The following is a 12,489-nucleotide window of genomic DNA, read 5'->3' on the forward strand; positions in this document are numbered from 1 at the left end:
TACAGGCAATACCACAGATCCCAGTTTACTAAGGGCTAAATTTTAACAGTTGGGAACCCACGGTTCTACTCATTCTGGATTTCTGCATAGGAGCAGGCACCAGACATGTCAGGATGTTTGCACAGCTACCTAAAGCTTCAATATCTTCAACAGCAAGCAGCCAATGGAAACAAGATCCAGATTCATGCCGCCAAAATACTGTCTCAGGTAAAACTGTGCCTTTTCCACATCTAGGCTGTTTTTATGACTGGTTATTTTTAAATTCTAGATGCACTTATTCAGCTTCTTTGTAAACTGAATTCCATAAAACAATATCCTTACTAGAAACATTATCCTAAAGTGCATTTACATACGCTCAGGGCTACTTGAGTAATTACCACTATATAATGATGTTCATGGACTCCCCTAACAACTCCTCTGTAATTTGAGCTTTCACCCAAATTCCACAGGGAAGTGAATGAAGCTCTAACTGTATATAAAACTAATGCAAGCTGATGCAAAAATGGAAGCATTCTTTTGTACGGGCTTGCAAACAAATAGATTGTGGCAGATAATTTAAGAACAGCTGTGCCAGGTCAGAAGAGAGTGTCACAATGTCCTAAGACATTCTCCCCTCTCTGGTTGTAACAGGAGGAGACGAGTATTAAAAAAACCCCATACCATGTATGCAGAGATCATTCCTCTGATACAGACTCTCAGTTTAAGGACCTCTACGGCCAAAAGCCACAACCAAACTATCAAGCTTAATTTCCACTGATGGACTCCCACACAAATTTGTACAATCTCTTTCTGGGTCAATTTATACTTGTGGCCTCACAGCAGCAAAGAGTTCCACAACTTAAGTATTATGCATATAAAAATGTTTGCTTTGGTTGGTCTAACATGTTCTCTCTATTTTTGGTACCTTTACCACTTGTGGATTTATAAATTTAAATTACATATCTCTTCAACCACATTTTCCACACTGAAAAATTCCAGTCTAATTAATTTTATGTGTCTCTTCTACAACACTCACCTGCCTTATTCCCCCATTCTTTGTGTATTTTCGAATTTTTATTTTTGAAATGAAAGACCAAAGCATGAAAAATATTCAACCTAGGGGTACCATGGCAATTGTCTTGTACTGTATTAATCTTTTCTGTTTTGTTCCCTGTTTCTTCCCAAACAAATCCCAGCAGTCCGGTTTCTATTTTCATTATCCACAGTGTCTCTCTTTACTCACGGGTCATCCAGGAGGTAAGCAAAAACCATACACACAATAAGCAGCATTTCTGGGGACCATTCTGGAGAGACCATGCCCCAACACACTCCTCTCTGGGAAGTCTCGTAGCAGACACTACCTGCTCCTGTTCACCCAACCTCTAGTCAGAAAAGCGTATCACAGTTCGAGGTGGATACAGGAAGAAGGAATCTATTCTTCTGTTTCAGATAAAGATGCATTGTTCCAAATGTCCGTGTTTTTCTTTTCAAGCTCCTTTACTGTCCCCAGTTGTGTCTAAACTCAGGTAACTGTTCAAGCACACAACTACAACGACAGTCCTTAATACATGGGAGTCTCACCTTCACAGGTCATCATCGGTCCAGGTTCAAATCCCTCAACGCAGGTGCATTCAAAGCCTCCCACCACATTCCTGCAAGTTCCATTTCCACACGGGTTTCCAACAGCGCATTCATCAGTATCTGCAAGCAGTTAAGGCAAGAATACATGGCTATACTCAACCAAAAATGTATAAAATCTGCATTGTTGATGTACAACCAAAAAATGCAAAGATACAGAATCCAAGAACTCAAGTTACTGAATTAGAGTCACAGACTCCCAGCATAATTTGGGATTGCTGGAGGTTAAATGGGTCAAACACTCAGCCAGAGCAGGACCAACTTGGAGAAGATTGCTTGGGCCCTGCCCTGGCAGGTTTTAAGCACCAGTGGGGATGGAGACTCCACAATGTTAGAATACTCAGGAGATTCTTTAAAATAGAAGATGAAACAGCTTTACTTACCCACACACTGAGCTCCTTCTAGGATGTAACCATACGGACACTCACAGCGGAAAGACCCATCTGTGTTGATACACTGCCCAAATTTACAGTTATCTGGATCAAGGCATTCATCCACATCTATACCAGAAATACAAACAACACAGTAAGTGCATTTTACTTCATGTGCTTCTAGTTTTCTCTCAAAGAACAAGTGGTGTTGTATTCCTGAGATCACCAAAAAATACTAGTATTTGAATTTTGATATATTAGGATGAGGGCACAGAACTTGTCTTGCAGACCCACTTTCAGAATGCGGAAAAGAAACTGATTCTAAATGTCAGATAAAAAAATATCTCTGACTGGGGCTACAAGGAGACAAGTAGATATGAAAAGCAGTAGTCATCCAGAGCTCCTTAGATGAAAACTTTTGCCAATAAGGCTGAAGTGCTGTTTGTCTTGGGAGAGAACAGAATGTACTGAAGGGATATGGGAAACTGTGGTTTGCACTTCTGGAGGATTAAAACCATATACTGTAAACAGGCTACATATGTTATATAAGAAAAGACAGGTATGCTATGTGATCCATTCTCTAGATCCTACATAAGTTTCCTAGCGAGTCTGCTCAGCATAAATTAAAAAGCCAAATATGCTACTCTAAAATAAACTTAATTTCTGATAAATGAGATATTCAAGCTTGAATTAAAAATTGATATGAATAGCTGCAAAAAACCTTATAGACGTTTCCAGAATTAATGGCTTTTGGGTATAGTTGCAGAGGTGTTATTCTCAATTGAAAGCGCAAATCGCTTATGGGTAGAAAACGACAGCACTGTGCAGGTCAGGCTCTTACCCAGTCTTGCATCACCAGGTCCAACAAGGATGCCAATTCCAAATGGACAAATCTGTCTGAACGCCTCTGTAAAAATAAAACCATATGTTAAATTCTATCTTGACAATCAGCATTACTCATGAGCTACACAAGGATCCACTGATACCAATTCATTCACCTCATGTTCAGGTCCATCTGAAATAGTATGTAGATGTATAAACTTATAATTTAAACTTACATTCACGTAAAAACTGCATGCTCACTCTTCCCAGACTCAGATATCTTAAAACTGTTTCTTTTAAAAAAGATGAGAAAAATGGCCTTGATAGCACTCTCTTAGAACAGTTTGGACTGTGAAAAATATATGTCTTGCCACATATACTATGCTTTCCCAACTGACTTTGGTTCAAATGCTCCAGGGCAATGGAATGAAACATGCTCAGGCAATAAGCCTAGGAGGAATATTGCAACTGGCACATCTGATTCTCTTTTCTTCCCTTGGCTTTTGTGAAGACTGCACAACATCTACATGACTTATTAATGAAACGAACTGTATTAATGTATTGCTGAAAGCAGTAATGCTGTTAACCACATTTGTCAGCGTGAATTAAATCTGTTCAGCAAATTGCACCGTGATGGTACAAAGGCCTCTTGATTTGCTTGATGCCTAGTTACTCAGTCTGACAAAGGATAATAACCAAGGAAAGTATTTCTTTAGCAACAGTCCAGGAAGCCTTTCCTTCATCAAGGCCTGTGTTTTGTCATTCCCTGCTATTTTTGCAAGTCTTCATATTAACAAGATTGCAAATTTAGATTTTTTTTTAATAACAAAATGCGGTCACAAAATGTAACAGGGTGATTTAGATGTGGATCTAGTTCAACTGTTGTTTTGTTGTTGTTATTTTTAAATAAATTAGATTTCATGTTTATGCCACCCCTTCCTATACTTATTTACAATTAGATGAATTCTGTTTGTGTCTTGCAGGTATTTCCACGTAGAGCCTATCAGGGACCTACTTATTACTTTCCACTTTCTGTATGTGATACCTCCAGAGCAAAATACCACCTAATCATACTAACAAACCCATCAGCAAACAAGGAATATGCTTGAGACTGGACTATACAAGGAATAATTTTTTTGAGACTACAATGGCACCTACTTTACAGAGAGCAATCACAATTGTTAGGGTTAAACACCTCTGGAAAAAAAAAAAAATTCCTAATTCCTTCTTATAAGAATCCCAATCTTCTTTCAGTTCCAAGAGGTTATTGTGACAGTAAGGTAAGCCAGTAACGCACCATCTGCTTCCTCTGGGCAGAGCTCACAGGGGTCCCCCCATCCCTGTCCCTTTAGGGCGCAGCAACACTCTTGTTTGGAGTGGTTTCGGGACTTCGGCACAGAACATTTTCCATCTTCAAATTTGGTAAAGCAGTAACTTACTCTCAGATCTGCATAGAGAAAAAACCGTTATGAGCAGTTAGGGTGACTATGGCACAGTTTTCACTCAGAGGTGTTAATTGCAAAATTACAGGAAGCCCCCACAACAAAACACCCAACTTCCATCTGAGTCTACCAAAAAGGACCACTATGTCTCTGACTGGGAAAGATCTGAAGAGGGAGGGGAGCTCCCTGCCCCAGTAAAGGAAAGCTGTGGGATAGATTGTCCTACTTCAGTCAAGGAAAAGGAAGGGTTTTTCTCTTTTGTCCAGCAGAGATGGAAGGGCTGTACTCCCCTCTAATCACCACTCCTCTTTGTAAAAACTGAATATTGGCTTGTTTTATTTATGACCCATTATTAGGAAGAATCACTTGAGTCAAGAGATTTCAGTGTACTGTTAAAATGAGAGGCAATCTTCAATAGCACTTTCTCATTCTTCCCTGAGGTGCACACAAACAAAGAAAACTGGCCCAGTGGCACCACATTTTACTCCCTTAAGCTGAGTGAGCAGGATGCTGGAGCAGAGCTGAGCTCACAGCCCACAAGCAGCCAGCAGGCAGAGGGCTGGCAGCTCCCGGCCTTGGCAGGGGGACAGCAACAGGGCAGTTGTGGAAGCAGCTGCTCATCCAGTTTTCTGGCTGCAGCATCCATACTGGGCAATGTCCAGACTTTACAAAAGTCCTAAGTAATGGGAAGTTTGAAACAAAACTTTGTTTGGCTTGAGATACTTGAAAACCAACACAAAAAACAACTAACCAAAAAAAAACCCCAAACCCCACAAAACCAGTCTTCTCCAGGGGATGCAGAGAATCCCACTTAAAGTTCATACAAGCAAGGGCGAATTTTCCTCTGAGATGTGTGAAACAGTGGTCTATTTTCATAAAGGAGAAGATTAGGCTGCATTTTTTTTAAAAATTTTGTTTCTGGGGTTTTTTTGTGATTTTTTTTTCCTCCTTACCTGAAGAGAACAATACCTTCAGTCTGACGAAACCTCATTTATACAAGCGACAAAAGCACAGCTAAAACAGAATGCTGCTTTCCTGAAGTTGAGTGAAATAACTGTGCCAAACTGCATGGTGGTTTGGAGACTTGAATGAACATTTACTGCAGGTTGGATTCATTTTTACCAAAACCACAGTTTCATTTAGCCCACTGTGAAGCAAAGAGCTCACTATGGTGTCAACAAGCATCACCATTCTGTGCCAAGCATAACCACACAGGTCCTTATAAAGGTCTTACTCATGAGTGGTTCCCACTGTGCACACCGTGTATAGGACATTTAATGATATATCTATTTAACAATTTCCTAAGTCTTTAAAATAACTCACTCCCTAATTTGCTGTGCTTGTTCTTTATCCACAAAATAAACTAACCTATGGATTTTCATTACTAGATGTTCAGCTTTTAGCATCTGATCTCTGCCCATGTTTAGGCTCCGAACAGTTTATATGGTAATCTAGAAGCAAATGGGTGCTTATTGTCCACACAGCACTGTTTGCGAATTTTTTCCACCCACACATATAGCATATAACAAGTGTTACGGTGAATTTGCTAAGCGCTAAGAACAGCCTTATTCCTGGAAATGCTGCCTTTAGCAGTGCACTGCCATAGTCTCCTGCCTGTGGTCATGCTCCATCTCCATGTCAGACACATCACAGTCTATAGAGAGTCCAGGTAGCCTCAACATTTCTTCCACGGGTGCAAGAAAGGGCTGCAGGGCAACATAATTCCCTCGCTTAACCTGGTGCATTTAACATTATCTTCACCCCTTTTATTGCAATGTTCTCTTTAATGACAAACAGATGTTAGGGCAAGACAGAACCTGGCCCCAACTACAGAATTATCATGCTTTCCTTATGAAAAACACTGTTTGAGTCCAGAGTCTCCTTGTTATATTAGAAACAGGCAGCTAATAAGGCTTTTATAAAACAGAAAACAAATTTTGAAATGCCAGAAAATAGGAATGAACTTACCTTGACATCGCCTTCCTGTGGAAGACAACACAAAGCCTTCTGGACACAGACATTTGAAACTGCCTGGAGTGTTGCTGCATGTGCCCAGGGCACAAATTTCTGGCTGTTCCACACACTCATCAATGTCTGTAAGAAAAGTAATTAAGGAGACGAGAAATAAAGACGTCTACACTGGCAGCTGTACTACATAAAATGTAACCTTACATCATCACTGATATCTAGCAGATTTGAAAAACAAAAAGGTCAAACAAAAAGGAATAGACAGAAAAAGGAACAAGAAATCCAGGTGCAAAATCTAGGGTCAGTTTCCAAGTCCTCATGCAGTGGGCAAATCTCAGCAATGAACCATCAGCCAAATAGCCTGGAATTGGATTTTTCTTGGGATCAGATAAGGTAGATCTGTTTCAAACAAAAGTTGGTGAGACTTTTTCTGGGGAGTGACTTATCAGTGGCCACAGTTCAGGACTGTACACTGCCACAAAAGACTAAACATTACTCATGTTTAGATGCAGAAGAAAGTGGTAACAACTGTGAGCAGCTAGGAAAGGGACAGAAGAAGGATTGCCCTGTACCCACCTTCACATTTGTCATTCTGTAGGACATATCCAGGCGGACAGATGCATCTGAATGACCCATCCAAGTTCTGACATGTGCCTGGTGAGCATTTTCCAGGATCCAGTGCACACTCATTGACATCTAGAAGAAAAGAAAGACAATTATTTGAGATAATTGCTGTTATCTCAATAAACCTATGGCTGAGGCTGTTTTAATTTTGATTCCATCAAACTGATGGTGGAACTTTCCAGGTAGTCATTGTTTTCTTCTGCTAGGTTTGTACCTGATGACAGTGTGTCAGCTGTCTCTGACCTCTTCTATTGTTTTACTAGGAATATGTCCTCAAGGTTTGCTACACCTTTTTTCTACCCCAAAAGAAAGCACTCACCAATACAAGTCCTTCCATCCACAGCCACCTCATAGCCATCATTGCAAAGACACTGGAAGGACCCGATCGTGTTCACGCACTGACCGTTCCTGCAGAGCATTCCATTTCCACTTGCACACTCGTCCACATCTAAGAAAAATAACATTGAAAGATATACAAGAAACACCTGCAACAAGTGAAATTGGGTAGGTGAGATTTCTTTTTCCACTATATCAGCACAGTAACTGATAATACATAAATAATTCCGTTTCAAAAGCAAGTGAGGGGAAAATACCACTATTAGTCTACGTTGTAAAATTGTCAAATTAAAAAGGAGTATTAAAAGGAATGGCATATATCACATGCAAACATTTAAGTGGCTACAGAAAAGTGAGGCGTGCATAATAAAAGAGGCCTTTTCAGACTGAAGGAATTGGGTTTTGTCTTTAATCACGCAGACCATGCACGGTGTGATCCTAAGTCAATAGAGAAGATGGTACTTTCATTACATGTAGAAAGTCTTAGAAACACACAAATGGTCTCAACACTCCTTACCTATGCAGTCATTGTTGTGTGAGAGGATGAACCCCAAATTGCAGCGGCAGTTGAAAGAACCAATGGTGTTTCTGCAGGTTCCATTGCCACAGGCATCTCTCTCACACTCGTTAATATCTACAAAGGAGAAAAACAAGCAGCAAGAATTTTAATCACTGATGGGGAAAGGAAAGCCTGTAGCTATCCCACAGGCAAGAGAATTAATCCATGGCCAGCAGAGTAAATAGAAGGGAAAAAGACTGTCATATCTCCCCCAAAGAAGATTTTACATAGGTTTATATACTTGATATTAACATATACAAAAATAATCAAGGGTCCAACAACCATTTATCCTACTGTAGCTCCTAAATCACCCTTCCCAATGGAAGTCTAAGCTATCTTTAGTCATAAGCATTCTGAAATCTCCCCAACTTGCTCAGACAACAGGCTCTACACTAACAGCTATGAATGGGTTAAATAAAGAATCTCCCTGTTTATGAGGATGACTCTGTTTCTGGAAAGGGCACTTTTCTGGCAAGAAATCTTCTCTTCATTCACTCTGTTAACAAGTAAGTTGTATACAATTGCTGCATCGCAATATTAATCTATTAAATTTCTTGCCTGAAGGTATAAATGAGACAAGATGCTTCGGAAAATGCTAAGAAGAATTGAACATTTTTCTGAAAAAAACGTTAGAAATTCATTAGACAGGATATATATTTTTAAAGGTCCACTCTACTGTAATGAGATGTTCTTCACTATCAGTTTCCTGTCACCTCTAATTGCCAGATATGGTGGTTTTGCACCTTTGCTTAGTGGTAAATGGCTCATAATCTCAGTTCTTTTAATGCAACTCCTTATGACAGAGAGGATAGACTTAATAGAAGCCTAAGTACAGCTTAATTTTATATACTTGCCTATACACATTGTTCTGTCATCATTGGTCTTGAATCCATTGTGACAAATGCAGTAGAAACTGCCAACGGTGTCAATACACTGCCCATGGCTGCAGATATTTGGAATTTCTTGGCATTCATTCCGATCTGAAAACAGAGCAGTGAAAGTTAAGGCCTCTAAGCTACAGGGCTGGAAAGATGTATTAGCAGCAAAAGTGATAGTTAGAATCCAGTGCATGGCTCTAATTAAAACCAGTATTTTAAATTTATTAATGACAAAAGCATTACTAAGTAAATCTCAGAAAAGAGGCTATTTGTTTGTAAATTACTGTTTCCAACATTTGTGGAGCTGAAAAAAAATTAGCGTAAAGTGATATTAACTACACACAAATTCTTGCTGGAGGGAAAACATATTGCCTTCGCTTTGAAAAGTAGAATTAATGACATGAAATTGTATATGGAGATTTCTCAGTGCTGTACATTGACTGCAGCAGATATGAAAGTCACATATAAATCATGGTTTGTATCCTTCCCATGAAAGAAACTACTTGCTTTTAGCTATGTTTGATCACAGCACAAATTGCTTGATTAAATCACAGAAATCATACAAGCTCACTGAGCTTACAGAGAGCTAAAATGCATTGTAGATTTATCTACTCATTGTGCTGAGATAAAGTTGGTACACGTACACGTATATGTTGCAGCATCCATGCCTCATGCAAGGTGATGATTCTGTAAACCAGACAAAGCTCAAACAGCAAGAAGACACTGCTGTATAGAATCAGAACATATTTTGCCAACAGCAGCAAACACCCAACTGCGTAATTCTGCGGAGAGAGATGGGGAATCTCTCCTGCCAGCATGCGGATTTGCTGCTGCCTTACAACAGCGGGGCATCTATCACACTAGTGCAACAGCTCCGTGCTTCCTGCTACTTGTTACGAATGCTTTCAGGCAGAATCCAGGATTCTATCAATAGTAAACGAAACAAGATATTAAAGAACAAAGTGTTTGCTGTCCAGCACATTTTCTTCTGTGACCAATCAGAAACATGAATCGAATGAAGTCTTTCTGTTGATCTGATGTCCAACAAGAGCTGGTTTGATTCAATACGCTTCCTGGCATTTTGTCTGCTGCAGCTCCAAAATATGAGAACTGAGGTGCTGCCGTACTCTTGTATCAGAATCAATTACAGTTATTGTTCAGTAATTTTCTGTTACATGCAATCTAAGCAAAGCAGATGCAGATTCTTACCAAACCATCCCCAATTCATTGCAAAACTGAGTCAAGTTGTTCCTAACTGCAAATAACTTCATGCACTAAATCTTGTTTTCCTGCCTCTACATTCTACTTGGCATGTGGACAATCCTGGTAGTCCCCACACCCAGGATTATTGGATATCAGCTGGGGCCATGAGTAACTTTGGACAGCTGTTCACTGAGGACCAAGCTCTCCTGATGTTATTAATGATACTGCTGCTAATTAGAGTCTAAAGGAAGCAGAAAGGATGGATAACATGCTGTCTTAAGAACTCCTAATCTTCGCAGCTCACGAGAGTAGAGGTGAAAGAAAAACTATCACTCTCTTTGGTGCTCTGTGGGCAAATGAATAGTGAATTAAAGTTCCAGGGAAAAGTCACTTCTTTTGGAGTAAACAAAGAACATTATAACTTTTAAAAAAACTGGGAGAATTGTCTTAAGTGCCAAAAATGAGTATATATCAAAAATTAATTATTATACCACAAATAAATTGCTCCAGAAGAACGCTGTTTTGTTAGTAAGATAAACGCAGTACTCATAGTACTAGTAGCTGTGATACATCAGTTTTGATTCAATAGTATAGAAACTATTGGGTGTGGTCATTTTCCATGCAGTAGCGTGACTGATCCAATACTGCAAGGTGCTTAAGAACCCTCTGCTCTCAGCAGAGCGGTTGAGAATTTCCTTCCTTTGCTGGATCAAATAATTTATCAACCACTTTTATTTTGACTCTAATTGTGTAACTTTATTTTCACTAAATATAAAATCAGAGCAAAATACAGGGAAGTATTGCTGTTTGTGCCAATTCATGTTGGGTATTGTAACCCATATCAGAACCTTCCCTGGCTCTTCCTGTACTGCTTTAACGAACCCATAACAACAACAATTACATTAGGAACATATTGAATATTTACATGTGCCACTGTATAGCTTAACAAAACAAAGTTTTAGTTCTCATAGGAGTGTGCTCGTTGCCCCTACACCCTTTTCCCTCAAGGACCACATGAAACAATGAAAAACTGAACTGAAGGGAAAAGTACACTTCCTAAAACTCAAGTACTCAGAAGTGAAAACCCAAGGAAAATGTTACTAGTTTCCGTTGTAATTATTATTTTGTTCAGAAATGTATGTAATATTTACAGCTGCTTGGCTCACAACAGTCTTTAAAACCTCTAGAATTCTTCAAGTAATCAAGATAACACGAATGGCTCTCTGTACTACAGCATTATAAGAAAAAGCAAATAGATTAGAGAACTGCAGTCCCATTCAGTAAGCATTTAAAAATAAAGTTCAGGGACCTATTTAAATCTACATAAAAGTTAGGAAGTTTAACAATAAGCTTTTAAAGTTAGTTATTGCATATGGTCTAGCAGGTAAAGTCTACCTTATCAGCAGAGACCCCAGCAAGCATTGAGTTATTTGTAAAAATGTAAGTAGGCAAACTGCTAAAACACATCTAGCAAATTATAAAGAAAATCAAAGAATTTATGTAAAGGAAGGTCCCTGTCAGGCCCACAACTGAATTTTTAGTGTCAGAAAATATTTAGTCAAAAGGCAGAGAATCTATTGGTCTTCCCTCTGTAGACAGGAAAAGGGTAAAGAAAAACATTTGTGGTTGGTGGGATAAAGCGGAAGACAAACACCTACTCAGGTGGTTAACTCTCATTTATGCCTCTGTGGGATGGGCCCATTAGTCCTCTGGGAATTACCCAAATGTTCATAGGGTGACCTAAAAGGCTTTAAGAGGAGTGTTCTTGGAGCCCAGATAATTTCCTGGTATATCACCTTCTTGAAGAGGAGATATGCTTTTTTAGACTTCTTTTAAAATCTCGCACAAACAAGCCAGAAGCACTCACCAGTGCAGCGGCCCGTTGATGTGAACCTGTAGCCAGGTTTACAGTCACAACGGTAGCTACCAGCTGTGTTGACACATTCTGCATTTTGCTGACACACTGGTCCATTTTGGCATTCATCAATATCTGTCAATACAAAAAGGGAATTTGATTGTTATGGTAAGCTGGCACTAGGAAGACATCAAAACCACTTTGTTTTTAAAGAGTATTACCTTACCCAAATATAAGAATTTCTTTCTAGTTCTGAAAAAATAAATATATCCATGAAAGTAGATATTTGGTCACATTTAGGTATCTCCCTAATGCTGCATTTGTAAAATTCATTCCTATTTAGCAAATTTATATAATGGTTTTCTCAAGGTGTCGGAGGGCCCATGAAAGGCCTGTTGCAACACTTGGGTGGATTTCAGTCTTAGGACTGCAATAAGAATAAGTGAGCTGCTAGGCCAGCATAGATCTCCACTGGAAACTATAAGGATCTCCCTTGATCATAACACAGCATCAAGATCCCTGTTGGATATTAGCAGCTTTCAATGTAAACAACACCACAAAATTTTAGGCAAACAAATTTGACCAACTTTCCTTACTTAAGCTGCTGCAAAAAGTGAACTTTATTTCCCTAGAAATGTAACTGTGTGTTAGAAGCAGCATACAGAAGATGCTTTTACTCAGAGCTCTCAATGCCTTGTTTGCAGCACCCATGCTGTCAGTAGTCACAGCCCACACCAGAGAATGGCAGCAATTCATACTGCTGTCTTCAGTTTCTCCATTAAACTGACTAATACAATGCTAGGAAATGTTTAAA

General features: G+C 39.3%; 1 protein-coding gene across 1 annotated transcript in view; it reads right to left on the minus strand.

Moving 5' to 3' along the window:
• FBN1 (fibrillin 1) overlaps positions 1-12,489 on the minus strand; it is a 151,290-nt gene that overhangs the window by 12,589 nt on the left and 126,212 nt on the right. Inside the window, exons 45-54 of the mRNA XM_065641987.1 lie at positions 11,688-11,810; positions 8,594-8,719; positions 7,698-7,814; positions 7,164-7,292; positions 6,797-6,916; positions 6,221-6,346; positions 4,108-4,257; positions 2,830-2,895; positions 2,001-2,117; positions 1,561-1,680 (exon numbers count right to left, since the gene is read on the minus strand). Of these exons, the coding sequence (XP_065498059.1) occupies positions 1,561-1,680; positions 2,001-2,117; positions 2,830-2,895; positions 4,108-4,257; positions 6,221-6,346; positions 6,797-6,916; positions 7,164-7,292; positions 7,698-7,814; positions 8,594-8,719; positions 11,688-11,810 (1,194 nt within the window). The remainder of the gene's footprint in view (positions 1-1,560; positions 1,681-2,000; positions 2,118-2,829; positions 2,896-4,107; positions 4,258-6,220; positions 6,347-6,796; positions 6,917-7,163; positions 7,293-7,697; positions 7,815-8,593; positions 8,720-11,687; positions 11,811-12,489) is intronic.

Source organism: Caloenas nicobarica, chromosome 10 (assembly GCF_036013445.1).
Source record: "Caloenas nicobarica isolate bCalNic1 chromosome 10, bCalNic1.hap1, whole genome shotgun sequence".
Taxonomy (NCBI): Eukaryota; Metazoa; Chordata; class Aves; order Columbiformes; family Columbidae; genus Caloenas; species Caloenas nicobarica.